The sequence below is a fragment of the Pimephales promelas genome, chromosome 18, assembly GCF_988280905.1.
Source record: "Pimephales promelas chromosome 18, fPimPro1.hap1.1, whole genome shotgun sequence".
Lineage (NCBI taxonomy): Eukaryota > Metazoa > Chordata > Actinopteri > Cypriniformes > Leuciscidae > Pimephales > Pimephales promelas.
Genome location: NC_142786.1, coordinates 25,206,045 through 25,233,950, shown reverse-complemented (window position 1 = coordinate 25,233,950; position 27,906 = coordinate 25,206,045). Strand labels below are relative to the sequence as shown.

The following is a 27,906-nucleotide window of genomic DNA, read 5'->3' as shown; positions in this document are numbered from 1 at the left end:
AACGTGACTGGAATGCCGAAATGCAGAGCTGGTGCAAACGTCCACATCGCCAGGATCAGATGCTTTCTGGTAACAGTATTGCTAATGTAACGGAGGCCAGCTAGTAGTTGCTGTGCAAGTAAACCTCACTCTGATCTCAATAAGCGCTCTAGCTACAGACACTACAGTCTTTAGGCTCCTTGTTGGAGCACCTGACTCTCATGCCAGTGACCCAGGTTCAAGGCCTATTCGGAGCGGGTCAAGTAGGATGGTAACAGTATACATCTGCTCACATATTTCAAACTTTGTTTTACCCAAAGTGAAAGAATGAAAAATAACTTGGCAGTGAGTATATCGGGGCCTTAAATAAGAAGAACCCGCATAGGTGTTTACATGCAAATAAGCTAATATGATCACCAACATAAAAACAAAACAAAAAAACTAACACACACAAAATCAAAAGCTAAACCAATGTAAACGTATACCTAATCCTACAGTTTATCCATTTATTTGATTCTTAAATGGAATTTCTGTGGGGTTAGGTGATTAAAACAGCATTAGGAATGCATAATTAGGGGACATCTGTTATCACCAAAGCCCATATTCCTTGAAAAAAAATAACCAACACCCGCTAACAAATGAGAACCCAGCATGTCCGCATATAGCACATGTTTGTCTAACATATCAGAGTGGAGATTACACTGAGATTACGCTTAATGAAAAACCAAGCTCGCTCAGCATGTCACATATGCACAAATTTTCTAAACATTTACCGAAAGCAAACACAGCGTGTCATAAACTCATATAAAGTTTCCAATGCAAAGATCCTAAATGTTCAACATAGAATATAATCATGTAAGAAAAAAAAATAAAATAAATACATTTTCTCATTCAGTTTGCATACACTTTGAAGGATTTTGTAGGATAACTTCCGAGCACAACTGGGATTTGGATTTCTTAAGGCGGAAAGCGTTGCCTGCCAGCACAGAATTTTAATAATTAAGTGAAAATGTATCTGAGAAAGGAAAAACCTGAGGTGCTTTTTTTAAGCTAAGTATTTCTCAAACAACTGGAAAACAGTTGAGTGGTATTCAGATAATCCGCTCTTGGGCAGTGGCCACATTTAGTGTGGTTTTCCAAATGATAGTGGAACAGACCGTTTAGGATTTGGAGGATGTCTTTCTTTGAGTTTAAAAGGCATGGTGCCTGTGCTAAAAGCACTCGACACAAATTATTTAGGCTAGACGTGTCACAAAATAAACTGCTAAGCAGAGAAAGCCAGGATTCATTTGGGAGCTAAGATGTTTGTGGCTCTTCACGATTCATTTCAAGCCTGTTTGCTTGACTCATATTCTAACCATACTACAGTAGATTAGCATAAAACTTGAAACCGTGTACTTATTTTGAGAAGGTAGAATGTGCAAGGGAAGGAAACGATCCATCATTTTTGATCTCAATTCAATAGAAATGTTTGTGTGAGGTTGTGCCAGCATGAACCATTGTGAAAAAAACACTTGACCTCTGGATACAGACTCTTTTATGGCTCTGTGGGGTTTTGAGGTCTTCTGTGAACCACAAAAATGTCATTTCACCATTGAGAGGAATGCTGGCCAAAAATGAAGAGATTCATTCATTCTAAAATATCAAGAATCTCTGTCCAACAAAGATCAAGAACAAAATGGACACACTGCTCCAGGGGGACAGATGTGTATAAAATGAGATTCTTCCATAATTAACCTTCTAATAAGCAATGCATGGTTTTGTATGCAAAAGCTGCATTTTCTCTCTGCATCTGTTGTAAGGACAAAGAATATACATTGTCCAATTAGTACGAAACATCCTGGTCAATATACAGTAGGTCTACGATTCTTTAATTCACAACCTTTATCACAGAAGAATAGCCAATAGTTTAATGTTTTAAATGTTGTGTTTGTGAATTTTGTTTAATTTTGTCTTCTCTGCGTATGATCTTTGACGTGTACCCCCTAAACCTGCATTATATGACTGACGGACAACAACGGTTTGAGCGAAAAATGTCAAAATTGAAAATACTGTGGAAACAAAGACACCTACATCTTGGATACCCTTGAGGTAAGCTAAAACATTTAAAAAAAATAATTTGAAAGTGAACTATCCCTTTTAAGGTGCATTATACTAAAATAAGGTTTACGTTGATGGATAAATTGAAAAAATATGAAACATGTTTTCTACAAGGCATGGCATCCTAAGAAAATATTTAGACCAAAAAGGTAAAAATTTGTTGAGAAACATATAACGTATGCTTATACAAACGTAACAAGTATGGTATTTTTTTTTACAAATACAGATACCTTTGTCACATTTTAGAGCAACATCAAGTAACCTTTCCTCTGCGGACGCCCTACAGGTTAGAAGCGGAATTGTCCATTACCGCAGCTTACCGCATCCTACTGTCGCACACAAACTCGTTGTTTATCCAGCACCGGCTTTGAAATGAACGATGTCCACAGAATAGGTAGAGTGTGTTGCATGATTTCATGAAAGTATTATGTATTGCGACATCAAAAAATGAAGAAAAACAAAATAATGACTATTGTAACGCTTGACGTAAAGCAAGTCAAATTTGAAGTTTTCTCATGTCTCATTAGAACTACAAAAACTCCTGGCGATCTTACATAGCGTGGTTATAGCAGATATAGGACCGCAAAGCGAATCCACAAGTGCCTTTCACCCGGTTATGACTTAATGAACCACTGAAACAATTTTGGTTCATTATTTTATGGTAGAAAATCTTACTTAGTGTTGCTTTAAGTGAACTTAAGGAAGTTCAATTGTTCAATTGAATTTATCGAGCTGAAAGGAAAAAGGAAAAGCATAATGTAACCTTATGTAATTTCTTGCCTTGAGCCTACAGTACATTTACAAATGCATTATGAAAGTAACAATTGAATATAAGTGACATGCAGTGCTGCATAAATCTCCAAGAGGCAAAAAACCTCCATAGTACTTTCTTTTGAAGAATCAAGGAAGCATTTGTGAATAGTCCCACACAGTCAAATAATCATGTGTTCTATATAGGGCTCTTTGCATCTGTTTAGTGTTTCCCCAGCATATTGGTGGAGTGAAGTGAAAACGAAGAGAGAGCTTTGACCTTGTTTAGCATGACTGCAGAGACCACCTCCAGAGTCAACCAATGTTTGTTTTGCCTCCGCTGTTGTTTTGCTGCTACGGGGCTGCAGCGCCTCGGCATGACACTTTGATAAATCGATCGCTGCCGTGTCGTACTACGGCAGGACAGCAATCCTTCAGAGTGCCCGCAATCAGTGATCTTAGGAGGGAAGGGGAGTGGGTGAAAGCAAGAGGAGGGGGGAATTCTGTACGAACAGCTGGACTGTACTTCGTTCACCTTTTTAACTAGAAGTCAACATACAATCACACTTCCACCACCGCTGTTCCGAACCCTATAAGTGGCCTCCAAAGTAGCATTTTAAGCCACAATGGCTGTTCCAATTCCATCCAATGTGGCGGTAAAAGCAATAGAAATAAATATTCTTAAAGGTGCACTGTGGTATTTTTAGCAGCATCTAGTGGTGAGGTTGCGAATTGTAAACGTTAGAAGTTGCGGTGTCTGAAAGGCTAAGATGTTATCATCTGAGACAGCATAGTAGCCAGTTAAGCAGTGATGTTTCTTTACAAACATAAATTAAGAAATTAGGTTTATTTAATTATTCAGTAAAACGATATGTTATTGCGAATATTATTGTTACTTGTTCTTCATTGTGTCAGTGTTTTATTTGCTGCTTCTTTGCACAAAGAACAACATAGTGACGAAATGTTTGTCCGTTTCGGGCTACTGTAGAAACATGTCGGCACATTTCAATGTAAGGGGACCCGTAGATCGAAATCGCTCATTCTAAGGTAATAATGTATTCATGCACCTTTAAATACTTTGAGAAAATTGGATGTTGATCATGCTGATTTACGATTTGTGACTGGTATAAGTGTGTGTACACATCACTGTAACATACCCAGTCTTACTGGGTAAATTACCACAGTATACATCTAGTTTATTCAAATACTGTGGTAGTATCTATAATACTAGATCAACAATCAAACTTTTACTCAAGAATCCAATTTTCCATACAGAAATACGTAGATAGATCAGGCTTTTCTAGACTATGGAATGAGCTTCAGGGTATATCACCTATGAAATATGTAGCATCTCTCGCTTCATTTAAAAATATCTTAAAGGAGCAGTTAACTTAAAAAAAAAAAAAAAAAAAATTGCTGATTTACTCACCCCCATGTCATCCAAGATATCCATGTCCTTCTTTCTTCAGTCGAAAAGAAATTAAGGTTTTTGATGAAAACATTCCAGGATGTTTCTCCATATAATGGACTTCAATGGGAACCAAACAGTTGACTGAACAAACTGCAAACTGTTCAAAGTGCTTTAAATGATTCCAGATGGTGAATGAGGGTCTTACTGTTCGAACTAGTTTATCAAAATGAACAAATCTTTTTTCGTGTCATTTGGTTCATTCAACGAACGAAATGAACTAATTGACTCGGAAAAAGGATTCGTTCATTTTGATAAATGAGTTCGGACAGGAGAAATATGGAGAAAAATCCTGAAATGTTTTCATCAAAAAACTTAATATCTTTTCAAATGAATAAAGAAAGACATGGACATCTTGGATGACATGGGGTGAGTAAATTATCAGCAAAAGTTTTTTTTTTTTTTTTTTTTTTTAGTGAACTACTCCTTTAAAGTCAGTTTTTATAGAACGGTGTAAATATTTTAACAGTTGATTAGGATTTGTATTGTTTCTCAGATATGGGTACTTCTGCTCATTTACTATGTTGTGTTATGTACTACTTTGTACTTTTTTGTTTGTGCTGCCTATTGTCACGGTGTGGGTCTTGTCTGTCACATGATCCTGCCTTGTGTCTTGTCATTTTGTTAATTTTTTGATTGTTTGCTCATTGCAAACCACTATATGTGCACACTGAGACGAGAGAGGTATATATCAAATCGTCTTAATTAAGGGAATAACATATTTTAATAAGAAAAAACAATAACAACAAAAAAAAAAAAACGGTGGAGTATCCCTTTAAAGTAGTGCTTTCTATTGGATTCTCTCTCCGCTTCATTCCTGCCTCTACATCACACCTATCTTGACCAGGAATCCCAGGTAGAAGAGATATTGTATCTCAATAGTACCTTTCTGGTAAAATAAAAGATAAAAAATGAAATGAAAACATAACGGTTCATTGAGTAAGGTTGTTATGTATATAATATTGCATTTCTGTCAACAGATCCTCCTAAATATTACACAATGCACCTTTAAATATACTTGTTGTACATTTCAAATCTAATTACATATAAATGTACAAATACAATAAATTCATGAAGTTAATAGAATTATTTAAATAATCTAAATTATGTCACCCAAAATGTCTGTGTACAGTGTATATTTATAGTAATTGGAGTGCCACATAGTTTATCTTGCTTGCATCCTATATATTGTAATAAATTGCACAAAAAGTGTGCTTGTGTGTGAGGAACGCTATTACGCGATTCCATTCCAGTTTAGATGACTAGGCAGTATGCAAGGTTTTGGTACAGAACTCATGACACTCAATGTAAGATAACGCCAGTCTGTGTCATTGGCAGAAAATTTTGGTTTCTTTGAACTATTATTGCATAAAGCTTTTGATGTGATTGTGAATACATGACATCAGCAATCGCTGCCAAAGCACAGCTTTAGAACATACATTGGAATCAGTCTTTGAATGACATTGTTTGGCAAAAACATAATATCCATAATAGAAAATTCAATTTCTATGCCTGTTACCTGCACTACAGACTAAACATGCTGTTCTGCATTCACCCTCTCTTCTTCCTAACTTTTCTCTTGCTTCCAGCAGACCGGACTGACGTGGACTGGATTGGAAGATCTTTACCAAAGGCTAGATGGATATACAGACCGATGTCATTTTACTATTTCTCTATTATCTGGTAAATCTCATTAGATCTTTATAAGGGACAAGGTAACACAACGTAAAAATGTTAACTTAAATTCTTCAAGTACACTTTCTTTTCCAGGTTAATTTAGTGAGTGTTAAAAACGCATCCAAGTAAGAAAGCATAACGCAACGCTTGAAGTTGGTTTTTGTTTTAAATCATAAACAGTTTTGAATAAGAAATGGTATGTTTTTAAGTTTCATCTAATAACGTGCTTTTGTAAAGAAATTAAGTGATTTAGATTCAATGGAATTTTATTATGTACTAAAAGGATGAGCACAGTAAATAGCATATGTCTTGCTTACGGCATGATTGCCTCTTATTAGCATGTGCTTTGAAACGTGCTGTACATTGTGAATTAGGTTGGTACTAATTTCATCTGTTCTTCCTGCACCTGTCAAATGTATACATCCGGAAAAGGGAGACGTGGAATGTACGGTATAGCAAACACATCCAGGTGAAACCTCCCACTTCTGACAGAGTTAAAAGTGAGGCTAATTCTCCGCAAGCCATAGCAGATAATCTTTACAATCTCTGGAAATGCATTCCTTTTAGCTTTTCTGCCATAGCTCTGCTGTAAATTGGGCACCTAAGAGACAAATGGGTCTGACTCACCAGTTTTCATAAGCACTTCAAATCGATCATATTTCCTTTTTTTTTTCAATGACCAGTGGAAAATGCCATTAGGGCCTGAGTTCAGTTACACCACCAACAAGGCAGATGTGAATGGGGATTTCAAAAATGCCAGCACAAGAGGAAAAACAACCTTCTTAGTCCCACAAATCTCTCTATGTACAAGCAGCTGCCTTCTAATGTGTCAAAGCATTGGCTCCAGGCTCCATCATATCCGCATTAACCGAAGAATGCCCGCTATTACAATGGAAATCAGCAACCTCAGCTTTCCTTGGTAAATCCATATATTACGCTAATGTTTGCACAATGTTATTGCGGAGACCATTATTTGAAAGGCAAATGCTGTGGAAAGAGGAGAAAATTGTCTCTACTTTAGCACCACAGTGGGTCAACACAGTAGCGGTCCATGTGACAATCGACACAGCTTTGTTTAGTCAGTGTGACACTTTCAGGTGTGAATGATTTGTCTCTGATGTTTCCAATATCGCATGTTTATCAGTACAAGCACACAGATTGCTTGTTGATCTGAGGAGATGTTGTCATAGAAATTAGCCGGGCATTTGGTAGAACAGTCAAAGGACACATTTTATCAATTTATTTATGCATTTCACTTAATGCTATGTGCCATATTTCCATGATCTATGTTGGAGCTACAGCATTCCATTAGTGTGTTTGCCATCAAAACAGTGTGTGGAAGTTTCATGAATATTTAATGAGGTAAACTCTGATGCAGTTTATGACTGGCTGTGTTGCTAAATAACGCATAATTTTGTATAATCTTGTGGCACCGCAATTTTGGAGTCCAATTTTCAGTGTCCAAACCAGACATGATACGATAAGAAGAGCATGTGTTACACAATTTTAGCATTGTTAAAAATACATAGGGCAGGTATGTATGTAGCGGCGTCGTATTGCGTGTGGTTGTAAGTGGCTTTAAAAAAGGTATTTAGAGTTAAATATAAATGAAGCTCAATCTCAGCCTAATGTCAATAACCTCTTGATTACACTACCTGTAGTCTTTTCTTTAATAGAAGCAAAAAAAATTTTTTTTTTTTTAAATATGGGTTACAGCTAGCCCCAATGGAAGTGAATTGGGCCAATCTGTAAATGTTTACACATTCAAGTATTGCCAACAATATTATGTGTGATAACATAATTAAAGTAAGTATAAATGTTAAAGGGATACTCCACTTTTTTTGGAAATGGGCTCATTTTACAACTCCCCCAGAGTTTTACCGTTTTCGAATTCAGACGATTTTCTGATATTTAGAAGAATATCAGTAACCAGGCAGTTTCTGGTCTCATTGACTTCCATAGTAGGAAAAATATATATATACTATGGAAGTCAATGAAACTAGAAACGGTCAGGTTACTGATATTCTTCTAAATATCAGAAAATCAGCTGAATGGATTTGAAAACGGTAAAACTCAACTGTTTCACTCTGGGGAGGTTGTAAAATGAGCCTATTTCCAAAAAAAAATTGTAGTATCCCACTACACTATAAAATTGTAGTGGAGTATCCCTTTAACACACTCAAGTATTGCCAACAATATTATGTGTGATAAAATAATTGAAACGATAATCCAACTTTACCACTTTGTAGCCATGACAGCAAATATCATAAAAGGACCATAAAAAGGACGAAAACAACTTTATTGCCCAAACATAATACAGATGTTTTAGCAGTGGAATAAATGTGATTTACTTCCATTTACTTCCATTGAAAGTGACTCACTGCAACCTTGAATTTATTTATTTATTTTTTGAAAAGAAAAGATTTTATTGAACTTGTATTGAACCAAGAATATTGCTTTAAGAAGATTCAGAGTCATGCACAGTAACAAAACAAAAAACACACACGCTTGATTGCAATAGTCGCTTCAATAAAAGCCTTTTATCATCATGGGCATCAGTTCCAACACCACCGTATTAGGTTCACATTAAATATGCATTCACAGTGTCTATAGTGACTACTAAGATATGCTGTTGTGTTTGCATGAGGTGAATGTTTTAATTCAGCCCGGAGCGCAAAATGATGTCGACCTGCATGTTAAAGTGACTTAGATATTCATTACATTATGAATATTACAGGTTTGTGTTTTGTTTCTTTGCCATGAGCAACGAATGCTCGAAAATGGACCGGATGGCCTCAATAGCTCAGCGTTTCAAAGAGATGCTCCAAACTGAGCAGAGAGCTCACATAAGCAGTGCAGTTCAGGCAGAATTTAGTGCACTTTCAGCCCCATTATGGAGCCACAATGGCCCAGTGTTCAGATCTAACATGGGCCTTCAATGAAACTGGATTCAGTGGGCTCCAGTTAATCTCTCTGCCTCCTCCTTCTAGCACACAGGCAACAATTGAGGGCCAAACCACCGAGGAATTACCGAATTACTCATGCTGTTTCTTTTTCAGGGCTTAAAACTGCATAGCTAAGCATTTCATTTCTTCTCTCCGTGATTGAAGTTGTGTCTGCAATCAAGTTTGTTTAGATTCTCTTTAAATAAGCCTACAGTTCCTTTAGTCTGTGTCTGAATGAGGGGTTAAGAGGGAATGAATGTGGCCCTGTTTGTTTATTGTGCACTCAGACCGAGGCGGTATGAAGGTGTCCCCATGCCAACGGCCAACACACGATTGAGACAGAGGATGGACTTTTAATGAAGAACTCTGTCGCCCCCCATTCTGATAAATCTGCCCTTCTCTCTTCAAGGCTGTAATTAATGGGTTGAAATGATTCCAGGAGACCGCAGGTCCAAAGGGGCCCATAAAAACAACCACTGAATTGATGGAGGAGGATGAAGTATAATGAAATGAATGTATTTTATGTCAAACAAACAAATAGGTTTGGTAAATAAAAACATGTTGTACTTTGTGAGAGAAAAATGTAATATTTAATAAATATGTGCTCAGAAAATTATATGAAATGGGATTGAGTAGGGGTCCAAAAAAAATCCCAAGAGCAGGATCCAGTACAATTTACTTCAGATTCATGCATTTTACATTTTGTTGTATTTTTTTATTATCTACAATTCAAAATTGCACAGTGAAGAATGATTCATATTTATTGGTCAGTGTAGTTAAATTGATTCATTTTACAACTTTCTTACAGTACATCTCTACAGCGGGATGCTACTTAACACCGAGCTTTGTTTGCCTTTCACGTGTCACTGGATCGATGCTGTTTTAGTAATAGAATAATTGAAGTTCTAAAATGATCATTTACAGAATGCTATTGATTCTCTCATATGGATGAGGGTAATGACTCCTGCTTATAGTTTAATGATTTGTTCCAATTGTTCCTTGAGCTCAAATTGGCTTAGAGTGAATACGCACTCCTACAGTAAGTCAGCATGACATCACTTCCTGAATGTACACTCAGTCTGTAATCAATAAAAAAATCTGACATAATTGACTCTGTCATGTTGTTTCAAACTTGTATAACTTGTTCTTCTTCGGAGGAACACAAAAGATGATATTTTGAATATTATTGTTAGGGAAGTATGCTTTTTCGGATGTAGCCAGAATGAATACGCACTCCTAAATCAGCATGACATCACTTCATGAATGCATACTCAGTCCATATACCTTTAAAGGGATGGCTACCAATCATTTACTCACCCTCATGTTAGTCCAAAACTGTCAAAAGATTTTTTGAAGAATGTTGGTAAACAAACAGTTTTGGTTCCCATTAACTTTCATTGTATCTTTTTGTTGCATATTAGTCAATGGAACCAATATTTCTTCAAAATACCTTCTTTTATGTTTGACAGAAGAAAGAAAATCACACAACCCTGGAACAACGTTGAGGGTGAGCAAAAGATGATATTAATTTTGGGGTGAATATCCCCTTAATGAAATGTTTCTGTTGCTTACTTTTTGACCTGCTACACTGAATTGTTAAAGGAGTAGTTCACTTAAAAATAAATAAATAAATAAATAAATAAATAAAAATAAAAAAAAACTTTTGCTGATAATTTACTCACCCCCATGTCATCCAAGATATCCATGTCATTCTTTCTTCAGTGGGAACCAAACGGTTCAAGGTCCAAAAGACAGTTTCAGTGCAAACTTTAGGGCTTTAAACGATTCCAGACGATGAATAAGGGTCTTATCAAGTGAAACGATCGCTCATTTAAAAAAAAAAAAAATAAATAATAACAAAGTTTAAGTTTTGAAAGCTCAAATTGTCGCCTTGCTCTGTTCTGACTCTGAGATTGTGACTTTCCTGTTCGAACTCATGAACAAATCTTTTCCCGAGTCAATTTGTTCATTTCGTTCGTTGAATGAACCAAATGACACGAAAAAAGATTTGTTCATTTTGATAAACGTGTTCAAACAGGAGAGTCACGAACGCGCATCACACCCTAACAGAGCAAGGCGAACATTTGAGCTTATTAAACTTAAACTTTGTTCCAGTTTAATGAGCGATCGATTCGCTTGATAAGACCCTTATTCATCGTCTGAAATCGTTTAAAGCCCTTTGAACAGTTTGCAGTTTGCACTGAAACTGTCTTTTGGACCTTGAACTGTTTGGTTCCCAATGAAGTCCATTATATGGAGAAAAATCCTGGAATGTTTGCATCAAAAACCTTAATTTCTTTTCGAGTGAAGAAAGAATGACATGGATTTGAGCTTATAAAACTTAAAATTTGTTATTTTATTTTATTAAATGAGTGATCGTTTCGCTTGATAAGACCCTTATTCATCGTCTGAAATTGTTTAAAGCCCTCTGAACAGTTTGTAGTTTGCACTGAAACTGTCTTTTGGACCTTGAACCGTTTGGTTACCATTTAAGTCCATTATATGGACAAAAATACAGGAATTTTTTTTTTTTTTTAATTGAACTACTCCTTTAACATAAACTTTTGGGGCATTGGCTACTAAGAAGTTAAAAGAGAGAAAAAAAAATAAACATTGATAAACTATAAAAAGTATACCAACCGGTCAGAGTCTTTACAGTCAGCCATGGCACCCCAATAAAGCCTCAAATTATTGCCTCTTCCAATGTATCCTTGAGTTTTCCTCCCAGACATGGAACAAGCACCGGCTGACAGGTGTGTTGCAGTGACAGCACCGCCGCACTGACACGGATTAGAGCGGATAACAGGCTGCGGGAGCCGGCGCACTACGACCTGACGGCTGTCCGCCTCACTCAGATCTGTGTGTCTCTAAACCTCCATGCCTATACCTCACTCTTGTTCTCTGTCCTGAGCTAATTTCCCGCTCTTTATCTCTCGGTGTTATCTTTTGGCATCAGTCCACTTAACTCGCTACTTGGTTGTGTGTGTTAAAAGACTGGGTGAATATTACATTCTATATGAGGAGAAAAGCTGGAGGTAGTCTGCAGCAACTAATGGCACCCCTCGGTGGAGCTCTGCCAAATAAAATCAAATTGCAGTCCTTTGACTGTGATGTTTCGTGCCAAGGAGGGACGGAGTATGGAAGGGCATGAGAGCCAGTGTAATGGAGAGAAAGAGAGGGAGAAGAGAAACAATGCAGTTTTGGGTGCACATAAATCAATTAACTGTAATCCAATCACAGCAGATAAAAGATAAGAAAAGACTATATCAATGTTCTGAAGAGAACCTGGAAGTGACAGGCAGCAAGGCAAAGGGAATCTCCATTGTCAATCTACAACATAGAGGTCACTGGATGACCGGTAGAGACCTACACATTTAATTTTGCTCAATATATATTCTATCATAATTTAGGCTCAGAAAACTGTTACAAGGTTAAAACGTTTCAACAACAACAACAAAATCTATTTTAAAAGATGTTGAGCAGCAATCCATGAACTTATTCATGGCTCTACTTGAAGGCTCTACTTCTCATATACACTACGGTTTAATAGTTTAGGGTAAGTAAGATGTTTGTGAAATAGGGTTTCTATGCTCACCAAGATTTCATTTATTTGGTTACAAAAACAGTGACATTACAATTTAATATAATGCAAATATTTTCCTTTCAAATATATTTTAAAATACTATTCATTCCCGTTATGGCAAAGTTTCATTACTCCAGTCTTCAGTGTCACATGATCCTTCAGAAATCATTTCAATAGGATGATTTGGTGCTCAAGAAACATTTCTTAAGTATTATCAATGTTGGAAACAGATTTTTTTTTTTCATTAATATTATTATTGGCAATTTAAAAGAGACACATTTATTTGAAATAGCAATATTTTATAACACTTTAAATCCATTCATGTCATTTTTGATCAACTTAAAGGAGTAGTTCACCATTAAAAAAAAAAATAAATAAATAAAAAAATAAAACTTTTGCTGATAATTTACTCATCCCCATGTCATCCAAGATATCCATGTCGGTCTTTCTTCAGTCGAAAAGTAATTAAGGTTTTTGATGAAAATATTCCAGGATTTTTCTCCATTTAACGCACTTTACTGGGCACAAAAAGGTTCAAGGTCCAAAAGACAGTTTCAGTGCAAACTGCAAACTGTTCAAAGGGCTTTAAATGATTCCAGACGATGAATAAGGGTCTTATCAAGCGAATTTAAAAAAATAAAATAAATAAATAACAAAATTTAAGTTTTATAAGCTCAAATGGTCGCCTTGCTCTGTTCTGTGATGCGCGTTTGTGACTGTCCTGTTCGAACTCATTCATGAAAATTAACAAATCTTTTTCCGTGTCATTTGGTTCATTCAACGAATGAATTGACTAGGAAAAAAAATTGTTAATTTTGAACCCATCCTGGAAAGTTTTCATCAGAAACCTTCATTTCTTTTCAACTGAAGAAAGAAAGCATGGACATCTTGGATGACATGGGTGAGTAAATTATAAGCAAAAGTTGTTTTTTTTTTTTTTGTTGTTGTTTTTTGTTTAAGTAAACTACAAAAAAAAAAAAAAAAAAAACTTTCTGACCCCAAATTTTTGAACAGTAGAATATTTGTGTGCTCTTCCAGTCACCATTACTCAGAAAATCCAACAAAAAAAACATTACAATGATGGGCCCATTTGTCTCAATATGCTCCAAATCATGTTTGACCTTGAGTCACACTTTGCCCAAAAACCCCAATGCACTCCAAAGTACACTAATGAAAAAAAGACATCTGACAGCTGAACACTATCACTTCATTCATGCCATGCTGCAATGGCTTCAGCTGCAAATGTCAGATACATATTGACTACTCTTTTAAACCAGGTCTTATGTGTACCATGATGGAAGCCGACTAAAAACCTCTCGAGGCGCAATAATTGTAATATTTGCATTTCTATATCTATGTAAATGTATCTGAGAGGCAATATATGTGCATTTCAAAGTTTTAAACTCAAAAAAGAGGGATGGAAATGCAAAAAAATTGCTACAAAGAAAATAAAGTCACCCATGTTTGCTCTATTTTACATATAGAAGGTTTCACATTCCATACTTCATGTATTCTTTTTATATAAAAATTTTGTCAATGTTCTTCAATCAGAAGCATTTATATCTCCAGTGAACCCCGTCTAAGCCTTTCACATGACAAATAAAGAACCATTTCATTATTTACTCACCCACATTTTGTTCAAGATATCCATGACTTTCTTCTGTGAAAGAATATATTTTGAAAAATTTGGAATCCATTGACTTTTCAATTCTGTTCTGCAGAAGATAGAAAGTCATAGAGGTTTGCAACAACACGAGGGTGAGTAAATTACATAGAAATCAAGTCACACGCTCATCTTAGCCACTTTATTTTAAGGATCTGATGTCAAACACTGCATTCAAAGGAGGGAAACTTTTGGTGTATGCAGCTGTATAAACAAATCCACTCACTCCTTGCCAAAGGCATCCTTCAGCCCTTTGGGAGTTGCATGCAAACAGACCTGTTTTGTAGTCTTTGCCTATAAAGTCTAAGCAAACAGACTGACAGGTGTTAATTTTCTTGGAACAAGTTATTATGGAAGGAAGAGATGAATAAGCAATGGTGTGAGAAAAACAAATGTTAGCAGGTACACACAACACTATTTGAGTGTAAGTGCTGTCTCGTTTTGAGAGAACCAGCTTGTGCTGAATTCTCTGGTGGGAGCTGTCCATGGTCCTAATTGGACCACAGCTGGGGATTACAACTCTAAGAGTCAAAGAAGAGCCAGACTATTACAGTCAGACTAAACATGTAATGTTCCTTTGTTCCCTCAGCACAAAATATGTCTAAAAGCCTTTGTTTGCTAAGGCGGATTTGGAGTCGTTTGTGAAGGCAAGCAGCGGAAAAGACGCAATGAGCAGAACTCGAGGGGAGCTGTCCGTGGTGCTGAAGTCTCACAGTACTGCGCTATCCACAATCTGCTATAAGCGATTCCTTCGAGTCTTCTTAAAACACCTGTTGCAGCTTAGCTTACATATAGCACTGGACCTCAGCTTAATAAAGTGGTAGCTAAAAAGAGACAAGACTGTTTCAAAATATTTGCTTGAGTTTTGAGGGAGCTTGAAAAGTTCTCCCTAGCATTACAACATGTTATATGTTCAAACAACCAAAGGGATTGTCCAAAACTGAACTTAACATGCGTCACGCTCGCTTAAGCATGATGAAAAGATTTCTCTGCATGCTTTCAAATTCTCATGTTCAATGGAGCCTTACACCAACTTGCATCATGGAAATGCATCTGTTTTGTGACTCTGATCGACTATAAAAGATTCTGGGCAAGGAAAATGGGATTGAGCCAAATTAGAAAAATTCCATGATGAAGAGTTGTTAGTCATTATCTTTGGCTAAAATATGAAAAGCATTTCATCTCCAGAGCTTCTGAGGTTGAGCAAGAGTACATGATTACTGGCACCCGGAATGACATTGACATATTTATTCCACATTAACTAGTTATCTATCTATCTATCTATCTATCTATCTATCTATCTATCTATCTATCTATCTATCTATCTATCTATCTATCTATCTATCTATCTATCTATCTATCTATCTATCTATCTATCTATCTATCCATCCATCCATCCATCCATCCATCCATCTATCGTAAGGTGACTAAGAGTAAACCTTTTTCACTGATGCATTGTACATTTTCCCCATTAAAACATTTACAATTTTCGAACATTTCGTGCAAGTTAACCCTCTCTTCAATCAGCAATTTGGCAATACAGTGACCATAGAGCCTATGATAAGCTCAGCCATGCCCCAGTAGCTGAAGAGGCATTAAATTTGCATTTCCTCCCATCTAGAAAAAAAGGCCCGTTTTATTTCACCAGTCATAGCTTATGCGCTTACACGAAAACTCTAAAAGGCTTCCAAGATATACTCGGTTTATTAATGAAGCATGAGAGACTCCACACTGTGGAAACGCAGCTATTCTGAAGCTTTAGTGCCGCTCAATGGAAAAAGTGGGAAACTGCTTGACGGCTTCGCGAGCGCTTGACTGGCTTATTCAAACACGTTTCATTCTGCTCGTGATATTACTTATTCACGGTATTAAGGGGAAACACATACAATGTCGACCGGGTCTTTTGATTCGTTTACCAGCTTTCATTATCATGTGCCAACTAACATCAACTCCGAGCGAGGAAAACAATGCAGTTGAATCACAGTATCGAGACTGTTGATTATGCTGCTGAATTAAAGGGATAGTTCAGTTAAAAAAAAAAAAAAAAGTATCCTATATAGATTAACAAAAATTTGTGTCATATTTGCTCACCCTAATCTTGTTTCGAACCTGTGTGACTATTTGCTTGCTTACTGGAATATAAAAAGGAGATGCTAGAGTGACAGTAAAAAGGGACACTAATTCTTTTTAATACGTCATGACACTTGTTATTAGCTAAATTCGAGTTGACACCAGTAGTACGTTACTCTGACTACAACTTCTATTCAAGGCAAATGGATGTATTTGGTTGGAAACGCCACCGTATCAAGAAACGCAACAAATGACGATCCCTGGTATGATGACTTGGCTGTTGGAATAGAATGTTTTACATGAAACGTTATGGAAAAATTACTGTTTAAAATAGCGCAGAGTCAAAGACCTGTTTTGTTGGCATGAAATCCCCCCCCCCCTATCTCCAGCCTCCACATACGCCCCCCTTCCTCCCAAACTCACTCATTCACTCTTGGCTCCCACACTCACGAAATCTTGCGCCACACACATACACACACATTTTCGAAAATGGTTCTTCGACATGTTTATACATTAACCCAATTATTCCTTGAAACCAAAAGTACCATGTTTTGCCCACCCATCCGAAAAGCCAATATGAGGTAGCCTACATGTTTTTTAAAGCATAATGCAACATATTATGCCTACATGGGGCAGACCAGGGTTGGCAAAAATAACACCAAATGCGCCTTGAAAAGTACACAAGGCTCTTTTACATTTATATACATTTACGCACAAATAAAGGATAAACTTGGCTACTGTGTTGACTTGTATGTTTCTAGTGAGTCTGCACCTTTGATGCATAGATCCACATCAATGAAACGTAAGATCCAACATTAAACGGCACATAATTGACAATAAGAGCACTCCATCCACATGTCACGCGTAAAAGGGTCGTATGTAGCCTCCAAGAGTGTCGCGCGCACGGCAACAAGACCACATTCAGCATAACGGGAAACTCACCCTTAACCGATGCAGCCAGCAGCCCCATATAGAAGAACAGCACCCGGCTCCAGTGATGCGCCTGTACTCCCACCTTCATTAGCGCAAAAATCCGTATACCATCCAGTTTCCTCGTCCCGTTATATGTACATCTGCAGTCTGTCCTCACGAGTCCCGTTCTGTCAGGATTCAAAGAGGCGCTCATGGTGGGCTTTTTCACGGTTATCAGATGGTTTTAAAAGGAAGATTCACTTGGTGTCGGCGCTGAGAAAAATCCCAGTGCATGGAGACTGGACCCTCGCAGCTGGACTGAACCATCTCAAGCGAGCCGCGGGGTGAGCCGATTCTAATAGACGCGTTTTCTCCTAAAAGCTGAAGAGCTGATAATGAGAACTGTATCTGGTCTCTTCGAGCTCACATTAGCGTTACAAACGGACAAAGTCTGCAACCGATTCAAATGGATGGTGAGACATATAGGCTATACGCCTGTGCACTCCCTCGCGCGCGCGTATAAGTTTGATTTCTAGTAACTACAACGCTGATAATCCACGTTTCTGTCTTTCTCCCAATGAGTCACTATGAAAGGACAGCTAGGATACACTCACTGTCACCGCCCACTCGTGGAAGTGTGCAGCCTTCATCACTGTCTGAATCATTTCCAGGCGTGGAAATAATCGTTTAGGGATTTCCACCTCTGGCTCACTGTTTCAAGACTTAAGCTAATGAAAAGAAGAGCGCGACTGCAGTATACAAGCTCACAGCATTTCTCTCTCTCTCTATCTCCCCCTCTCCAAATAGCTCGCTCGCTCCATCACTCTCTCACCTTTGCAAGGTGTGCCAACAACACAAACACTCTAAAGTTTATGATTGTAAAAAATAATAACAATATAGGCTAATATATTTAATAGAATTAAGATAATATAGTATAAGCTAGGTGAAATCAGCGTCACTTTACCCAAAAAAAACGAGATGCTTGGAAATAAAAAAAAAAAAAATACGTTTTGTATTTAATAAAACGACTGTGAATATCAAAACCTCAGCGGTTATCATGCTGACAACTTGATTTGCATTTAAACATGATGAACTATTGCAGAACTCCAAACTATTTCAAATTGATTTAAATAGGCCAAAAATTCTGCATAGCATGTTTTAATTATTTTGTTTTGTTTGTTGGTTTGGTTGGCCACGTATTCACGCGCAAACACATCTGGCGTCACGTTTCCCACATACATTTTCTTGACTCCCGTTCAGGTGACGTAAATGAATTAAAGCTGTTTGCATAATTGTTTTTGTTTATATTTGAAATTCGATTCTAAACATTCCAAGTAAGGCCATAAAAACAAGAAAATCACGATCAGAAGAAATTGAAATATATCTAATTTTTGTTAAATAAATTTAAAACGTCTTCAAGATCTTTTGATGAGTCATCTAAAACGAAACGTTTTTGGGACGCATTAGGGCCATTTCCCAGGTCAACGTGGATTCATCCCCACACACACCAGAGGACAATCTGGACAGAGCCTGCGGTAGAGTGTTGAAGCGCTCGATTTTGGCCATCAAAGGAGTTTGGCCGCATTTACCAGAAAATGCGCACGTGTTTGTGGATGAGAATGCTGGTTTCCGGAGCTACACAAAACACATAAAGACAGCCCCACACAGTAAGTTGTATGACGTATTATATGCCAATATGCGGGAGTTAAATCTGTGTCTCCAATGCAGCACACCAGAGGACGTTCAGGTGCCACTTCGGAGTAAATTATGCAATATTGGCATTACAATATATTAAGAAATCAACTTTTATTCATCATCGTTGCATTAAATTTATGAAAGAAAGAAAAATACAGTAAAAGCTTTAATATAATGTTACAAAAAATATATCAAATTGATGCGGTTCTTGTTTCTTTTACAGCACTGTAGTGAACAGTTGACTTAACTTAAATTGTGGAAAACCGTTGGCTTAATTATTATTATTATTATTATTTATTTAAATATTTATTATTTATTTATTTATTACTGAAAATTATTATAAAAACTTAAAGGAGTAGTTCACTTTTCAAAAAACTTTTGCTGATAATTTACTCACACCCATGTCATCCAAGATGTCCATGTCTTTCTTTCTTCAATCGAAAAGAAATTGAATGTTTTCATCAAAAACCTTTAGCATTTTTCTCCATATAATGCCCTTCAGTGGGAACCAAGCGGTTCAAGCTTCCAAAATACAGTTGGAATGAGCCAAATGACTCGGAAAAGGATTCTGAAGGATCATGTGACACTGGAGTAATGGTGCTGAAAATTCAGCTTTGCCATCACTGGAATAAGTGACATTTTAAAATATAATACAATAGAAAACAGTTATTTCGTATTGTAATAATATTACTGTTTTAACTGTATTTTTGAGCAAATAAGCCTTGGATAAGCATAAGAGACTTCTATCTAAAACAAAAAGAAAAACTTACCGACCTTAAAGTTTTTTTTTTTTTTTTTTTTTTTCAAACAGAAAAGTTTAAGGCTGCACTGATCATGCATTTAAATAAAGTGGCGTCATCATGGCGAAACCCTTAAGTCAGTAATAAATTGGATTGAAGATGGGAAAAGTTTTTTACAAACTAAAGAGACAGCTTCCCTATTGTGTGAATTAGCACATGCAACATCTCGACATGGTATCCCATGCTAATAGTTCTGCCATCTGTCCCTGGTGGTCCATGGAAACACCTACCTCATCTATTTTAGACCACATTGCAATGGAAAGATCTCCTTCTGGTGTTCATTTGAACCTCACAAACAAAGCACTGTGCCAATGAAAATCATGAAATATTCATACCTGGAGACACATGCCCCATTTACTGCAGCAACATGCAAAGAAAATGGTCATAAAGTTCATGTTTGGCTAATGGAGGGCTTGTTTACTTTTTTTTTACATAAAACTATGTTGCACTTTTAGGGCTTTCAATGCATTCATCTTCACAACAATCATTTTGGCATGCCAACGGTGTAACGCGAATTCAAAATGCACTTGCAGTTTGAAATAATGCATGCTCCTACTTTTTCAGGAGAGTGAGGCATCAAAAGTCAGACAAGGTCATGTTAATGACTCAGCATAACATGACCCAGACTCCTCTGCAAGGGCATGTCGATGCCGCGTGTCCACATTTTCCTGATGATAGACACAACCATGGTCATGAACCTGACAAGACTAAAGAGATCATATATAAGCCAGAAGGATGCTGACAGAAGCAAAACTGAGAAGTTTCTTAAACAAATTCAACTACCTAACCTGGCCACACTGAAAGACATCCCAGAGAGGCCCTCAAACGAAGACTTTCCTCCACTTCCCACTCTTGCCTCAACACAGGTGGACAGGCCACCACAGCAAGCTCCTGCCAGCAAAAGAGCCTCCTATAATGCTACTCTGCTAAAGGGAAGCCCAAACATCCAATTGCATTGTGGGAAACCACAGAGGGCTCAAAAACAAAATCAAAAAGAACATCCAAGTGTCAAAACTTATACCTCAGCCAAAGCAACCACAAAGATAGAAACACAAACAGCTCAGGGCACCATTGCCCAACCTGGTCCCCCCCGAACAGAAAGTGCATGCAGAGAAAAAGTTGTCCTGAATGGACAAAGTTCATTGCCAAGGTGTCTCTATCTACCAGTGTCTTCACAGCTCCAAAAGGCAGAGGGGCAGATAATACCTAAAGATCATACCTTTAAAGGTAAATCCGCACCATGCTCATCCGCCATGTCTAGTAAAACTACAATCTAGACTCAAAAAAAAAAAAAAAAAAAATGAACTAGGAAGGTTGTGCACTTTACATATTTATAGTTTACTTATAATAATTGTGTTTTTTTTACTTTAAATGGGTTTTTTTTTCTATTAAAGGTCCATGTAATTGTGTCTCAGCTTAACAGTACAAAATCCTAATGTGTTGTCTAAACACAAACCATTTATGTTAAGTAAAACAATGTGTACATCCAGAGGGTGGCAGTATGGTGCGAGCCGACTGCCATTTTGCCCGAACTTAATTTTATTGTGTTTAATCTCCTTAAATCTATGAACAACTTAAGTTTACTTAATCCGTTTTTGTCGGATTACATGATTGATTTGTGTTGCATTAACTGAAACTGGGCAGCACTTTTAGTTCCCAGCATGCTTTGCATATGTTTGAATTAAGAGAAAATGCATGTTAAAATTAAGTGTTATTTTATGTTTTTGTTGAGAAATGTAGAAAAGGGGAAGACTTGATAGTGTGTAATAGTGTTTAATGTTAAATTATTGGAATTATTAAACCATTTAAAACCATTGTGGGTTACCATTGTGGAGAAGAGTGGAGCATTTTGTTTGGCTGTCGACTGATTTCATTATTTTATATTGCTTTGGAAGAAGGAGCATGTCAAACTTAGCATTAAAGATGCTAATATGTGCTACTGCTAACAAATAACTAGCTAAAGCCTATCAATTTAATTAAATGTCACTGAATCAAATGAAACATAAATGGATGAATGAATATAATAAAATGCCTTTGAATCATGTCAGGAAGCCTTTAAAACTTAAATTGGGTAATTTAAAATTATAGAATTTCATTATTTTGAAGTTACATGAACAAATTATGTTTGTTTAACGTAATCCAGTTATGTGGAACCTGTTGACGAAAAAAAAATAAATAAAAATTATAATAATAATTAAAGCCAACATATATTTTTTTTGAGTGTAATTCAAAACTAAATCTTAAACCTTAAAATTTTCATTCATGAATGGTTGATTCTGATTGGTTGACCAGTGTTCCAAGGTGTGCAATTATTTTCCAGTAAACGCACATTACAGTTCCAAATCAATAGGCCGGTTTATTTCCATTATTTCAAAGGTCATTACAGCCTACAGCAGCAAAAGAAACAAAACCCCCAAAGTAAATAGATTGAACAATTAACAAACAATATGATTCAAGTCGACAACCTATCCATGTTTCTAAAAATTGTTTAATTCATTATCTATGGAAAGCACACTCTGTTTCTCCCGCTCTCACTCCCAGACAAACACACACACGTTTACAGTATAGACTCACACATACACTTACGCACACACTGTTGAGAATCACAATGGCCCATAGTAAATTATTCCTTATAATAACTTTTCAGACTAAATAAAACGAGCTCTGGAAAAAGATCCACACCATAACCGTTGCAGCACCACATGACACAGTATAGCGTTTTGTTCCAAAAAGAAGCAGCATTTTTAAATGAATCAGTTGAGAGATTAAATGTTTCACTTTTAAAAACTGTCTTTTTTTGTTTATGCATCAGTGGATGTGTCCAAAATCTCACACTCTCGAGTAGAAGTAATTTCTTAGTGACTGCTAATGTGTGTATGAATGTAATCTGGACCTACAACATTATGTTATCTATATTGTCCTTATGACCTACCAGCATTCGTTGCGTTGCATCATTCACAAATCTCTCCTGTGGCCTCATGGAATAGTAAAGTGTCCATCGTAAGCACACTTCAGAATCTTGCTAGAAGAAATAGGTCATCCAGGTTTTTGCATATAGGCCTACTCTTTTCTGAGTACTGTGAATTCAGACATACTTCTTTGTAAGGCTGGTGTTTGGTTGAGCTCTTTGTTTCATGCCATGTGATTCCCACGTTTCCATTGTGTTCATGTCATGTGCTTTTGTTTTCAGTTGTGTTACATTCTCATTGGTTTATTGTTTCATTGCATTCAGGTGTTGCTCATTTGCAGTCTGTGTAGCCCTCATTTTGCCACGTGTCTTGGTGTAGTTTTGTCTTCTTTTGATGCAGTAGTACACTGTTGTGAGTTTCATGTCCATGTCATGCTTTATCTAGTCATCTAGTAGTTATCTAGTATGTTTGAGTTATGCTTATTTGCAAGTTATTTCTTAGTAGGGTCTAGCTTTTTGGGGCCTGTACAAGTTGAACAAACTCAGGGTTGCAGAATTAGTTTCGAGTTGACAAAACCAAACCAATCAAACCAGGCTTTGTTGGGATCATAATGCTGATCATCAACTTTCTGTGTCAACTCAGGCTTTGGAGTTTAGGAGTTTAGGTGTGACATCCAATCAGCCAATCACATGCTGAGAAAGAGTGAACTCAAAACTCATTGAAATTAATTTCTCACGAGAGAAGCAGTGCAATTCACTTATTAAATAAAAGTATTAAAATATTAAGAATTTAAACAAATTTACACAGCAAGAAGAAAATAGCTGTCGTTGAAAGAGGACAACTAAACTGCATATCAGTGCAAGTAAAAGTTGTGAAGTTAGTTTATACAGTTGAGAAAGGTATTGAGAGAATTGAACATTTAAGCTCACATGTCATTTTATTGATTCTAAAATGTATTTATATTACCTTTATTTACGTATTCATTTAAAATCTGCATAATAATAAGTGATGAACTGAAAGTGTACATGTGAAATCGTTTTAGGGTATAACAATTACAGAAATAATATCTAAATCATACACATTTATTTACTAAAAGCCACGATTTTGTCTTTTAAAATCATTTGCTGTGGAGTGACCTTTAATTTGGAGTGGAAACAGGTGGAGTGACTTTATTGCCTCATACATGTGTCACTTTGCTCACAGCTGATTGGTCCAAGTTCGGTTTGCAACCTCTCACATAGAACACAACCTGCCCCGGACCAGGTTAGCATTGGAGCGCAAGTTACTATGGAGATGAACACTGCTAAAAGTCAAACCACATTTGTGGTACCTAAATCCCAGGGTTGGCACAATCTAAACTGAAACATAACTGGCTAGCCACCTAAACCGGCTTCATGGTATAGGCCCCAAGAATAGTTCCACTAAAGTTATGTCAGTTCTCTAAGCTCAAATGCAGTTTGTTCCATAATTCAAAAAGTGTTTAAACAAAGCAAGAACTTTAAAACAAACATAAGCTTTACTAGATAAAGCATGAAATGGACATGGAACTCACAACAGAGGACTACAGCATCAAAAGATGACAAAACTAGACAAATACACATGGCAAAATGAGGGCTATGTATACACAGACTGATGAGCAAATGAGCAACACCTGAACACAATGAAACAATTACCTATGTGAACGCAACACAACTGAAAACAAAAGCACATGACATAAACACAATGGAAAGGTGGGAATCAAAGAGCCCAACCAAACACCAGCCTTACAATCCTTTGTGACCTACTGTTTTTTGCCTACTGCAGGGTTCCCCAAACTAGGTCCTGGAGGGCCACTGTCCCTGCAGAGTTTAGCTCCAACCCTGATCAAACACACTTGAGCAAGCTAATCAAGGCCGGGATCAGTAGAAACTCACATGTAGGTGTGTTTGATTAACACAGTCTCATCCCAAAAAGTCATATAACTGACGTCTTGGGACGTCTTTTGACCATACGTCAATATCCGCCTTTTTAGGGCCCCCTTAAACGTCGGTAGATGGCGACGCATTTTCAAAATGCATTCTGGGATACATTGAGTGGACTATATAGGGTATAATAATCATCATTATACATTCGGACAGCAAAATGGCAAGCTCACTATATAGTCCACTATAGATTTCGACACAGCCAGTGATTTTGAACGAATCGATTAAATGAATAATTGAAATAACTCACTCATAATGACACTTGTCGCCACCTGCTGGTGTAAAAAATGTAACCTGTAAAAAGTCGCTGAAATATTCTTGCCTCTATCGCACAAATGCTCTCTCATGAACAATCAAACCTTTGCACAAAGACATTTACATTCCCACAACACACGTAAGGCATCACACTGCAGCTGATCTGTGTATAAAAAAGATTATAAGCTGCATAACGTGTGTGTGTGTTGGGGGTTAATGCGATGACTAAAGAATAGATACCACCAGAGTGAGATCAACCTCCTTTCCAACTTATTGTCCTGTGCTGCTGTGAGTTGTACATATTGCAAAATGACAAGTTTCTCAGTACAAGTAGTTTTCATCTTACGGACATAAACAGATCCGCTACTCGTTTCGGTGTATTGAGTCTTGGTAGTTTATTCCAGAACAGCAATCATAGAAACACCATTTAAGGTAAGGGTTCCATAGCGATAACAATCAACCGCATACCGTCTTGTCGGTTTGGGAGTCTTTGGTGGTGTCACTGCATGGCACTGATATATGACTTGCATTAGCTCAGAGGGAAAGTGTTGTTTTTGTTTGCCAGGATGGCTATGGATGGTACTCAGTCAACTCTCTCCTCGGGGTACGAAAGGAGCTGCTCAATCCCAAAAAGCCACTCATTATTTTGAAAATGAAAAAACTCAAATAAAACAAACATACAAAAAAAAAACATAAAGAAGAGAGCATTGGCCCAAATCAATATATCCATTTCCTCTTCGTAATGGAATCCGTTTGTAATAGCAGTCTAAACACAATCGATTTGCAATCTTCATGTTTTTCTTTCTTCTCTCTCCTATCTTTCTCTTATTACTTTTTTTGTTTGATAATTCTTCTGCCTCCTAAAGGGCAAAGGGTGCAGATTTAGATTCTAATTTGTGAAAATTGCATATGGAAGTAAAGTGTTTAATTTGAATAAAGTAGTGTTTTCTTTTATGCTCACTAAAAATTACAGTAAAAAAAAAACAGTAATGTTGTGAGATATGATTACAATTTTTTAAAAAAAATGTCTATTTCAATGTATTTTAATGTATTAAATAAAATATTTAACAGTTATTAATACTTAATAATTTAAAGTACCACTTTACTTGAAGGGGTGTGCATAAGACTGACATGACATCTTCATAACCATGACATGACATATGTCATGAATATGAAATAGGGTTTATGCATGTTTATGACAACTGTCATTAAGTGTCTTTCGCTCAATAATGACATTTTGAATGCAAATATGACATTGTTTAAGATGTCTTTGTTATGATATCTTGACATTAAATGGTTTTGACATTGGCTGTTATGAGGCCATTATAACTGAATATAACCATTATAACCCCTCGAAGTAGTGTTACCTTTTTTTTGTCTTAATTTTTTTGTCTTTACTTTACTTAATTTTTAAATGTCTTTACTGTAATTTTTGACCAATTTAATGTGTCCTTGCTGAATACAAGTAAACAAAAAAATAAATAAAATCTTTGAATGACAGTGTATTTATATGGAATAAATATAAAATAAAAAAATGCATCTTTATTATTGATTCATTGATTAGTTAACCTTTACTTAAGCATTCAAAGACACATGATGTTGACATAGTATTTCTTTTTTTGTTATTATTATTATTATTATTATTATTTTTTAAATGGCATATGGCATTTAAAACGGCACTTTGGATTTGCCTAGTGTTCTCATCTGTTAATCCTGTCACCTGTTCTTCCTAAGGTGGATATGTGGAACTGGGCAGGAGTGCAGATGGTACCCACATGGCCCAGACCCTGGCTGGCAGCAGTACCGGGAGCGTGAAGAATGCAGCTGGCCCTCTTGATAATGCCCAATGCCATATATACCACAAGAACACCACTGTCACAAAGACAGAGACCACAGGTCCAGGCCCTGGTGAAGATGATTAACTTACCTTACGCTCTTATTTGTTCATTCTGTTTCTCTCTGTTTACTAAGTGCATTCTCTGTGTTTGTGGTTACAGACATATCTTTGCCAGAAAATATGGATGGAATCCAGCCTTGGAACAGCAGGGGAAGGTGTCCCCTACAAAGCGCCCCGTTCATTACAGGCATGGGTCATGGCCCTCAGAGCCCGTGGTTGTTGCCGGCCAACAGTTTCCTGCGGTTTTCTGAGGTGCAACCCAAATCTAAGCATTAACCTGCTGATTTTCAGTTTATTACAATGGTTTTGCAAATGCTATGAATGCGGGATGAGGTTGTACTGGACACACACTCTAATAAGCAAAGCTTAACATTAGTGGTCGGCCTAAGAAAACTGACATCTTCACCCTTTATTCAAATGATGTTTCATTAAGAAAGTTCGGGAAGAACTATTTTTTTTTTTTTTTTTTTTTGTACATAGCCGACTCACCTAGTTCCTCAACAGTTTTCTACTCCTCACTCTCAGCTGGTTCCTATCCTAGCCAGGGATACGGGGGAGCACTTTGGATTCGGACAGAACGCCAAATAATCATTCTCTTTTATCTGATTATTTGTAAGTAAACTTGTGAAATTTTATTAAAAATTTGTTAAAGATTTTGTAAGCATCTTGCGTAGTTTGCTTGGAGTTGGATAACGCAATGAAGCATGCTAAATTGTGCAGACAATAATTTTTGAGCAGGCTGTCACAACAAAATTAAATTATGGGAAGAAATTATGAACACATGCAAAACCAAGAGAGAACCAACAAAAAATTATAACTGATTATGTTGTAGTCTGTGCTTTTTTTTCCTGTGAGCTTTTTCTTTTTCTATGTATTCTTCTTGCAAAGGAAAATTAGACCTGTAGCTGTAATTTGCCTTAAACCTTAAAAAAGTGTAGTGTATATATATATATATATATATATATATATATATATATATATATATATATATAACCAATCACATGGCAGTTGCTTCAATGCATTTGGCCTTGGTCAAAACAATCTCCTGAATTCCAAACTGAATGTCAGAAAGGGAAAGAAAGGTGATGGTGCCAGACGGGCCGGTCTGAGTATCTGCTCAGTTACTGCGATTTTCACACACAACCATTTTTAGGGTTTACAAATAATGGTGTGAAAAGGGAAAACATCCAGTATGCGGCAGTCCTGTGGGCGAAAATACCATGTTGATGCTAGAGGTCAGAG

General features: G+C 36.8%; 2 protein-coding genes across 6 annotated transcripts in view; one reads left to right on the top strand and one right to left on the bottom strand.

Annotated features, from left to right (window-relative positions):
- The window catches only part of csmd2 (CUB and Sushi multiple domains 2), a 410,157-nt gene extending 392,347 nt beyond the window's left edge, over positions 1 to 17,810 (bottom strand). For 4 of the 5 annotated variants that reach the window (XR_016147450.1, XR_016147451.1, XR_016147449.1 and 1 more), the window contains exon 1: positions 17,178 to 17,810. Coding sequence is in view for 2 of the 5 variants with exons in the window: in XM_089123227.1 (XP_088979353.1) it covers positions 17,178 to 17,361 (184 nt within the window). In the remaining 3 variants the exon portion in view is untranslated. The remainder of the gene's footprint in view (positions 1 to 17,177) is intronic. The other variant, XM_039681202.2, reaches the window with a different exon arrangement.
- Positions 17,543 to 26,940, top strand: c19h1orf94 (chromosome 19 C1orf94 homolog). The gene is given in 7 exon segments (XM_089122658.1): positions 17,543 to 17,620; positions 18,581 to 18,643; positions 18,646 to 18,821; positions 20,216 to 20,363; positions 20,365 to 20,869; positions 26,502 to 26,675; positions 26,765 to 26,940. Coding segments are annotated over 7 exon segments (1,320 nt in total).
- The last annotated feature ends 966 nt before the right edge of the window (positions 26,941 to 27,906 follow it).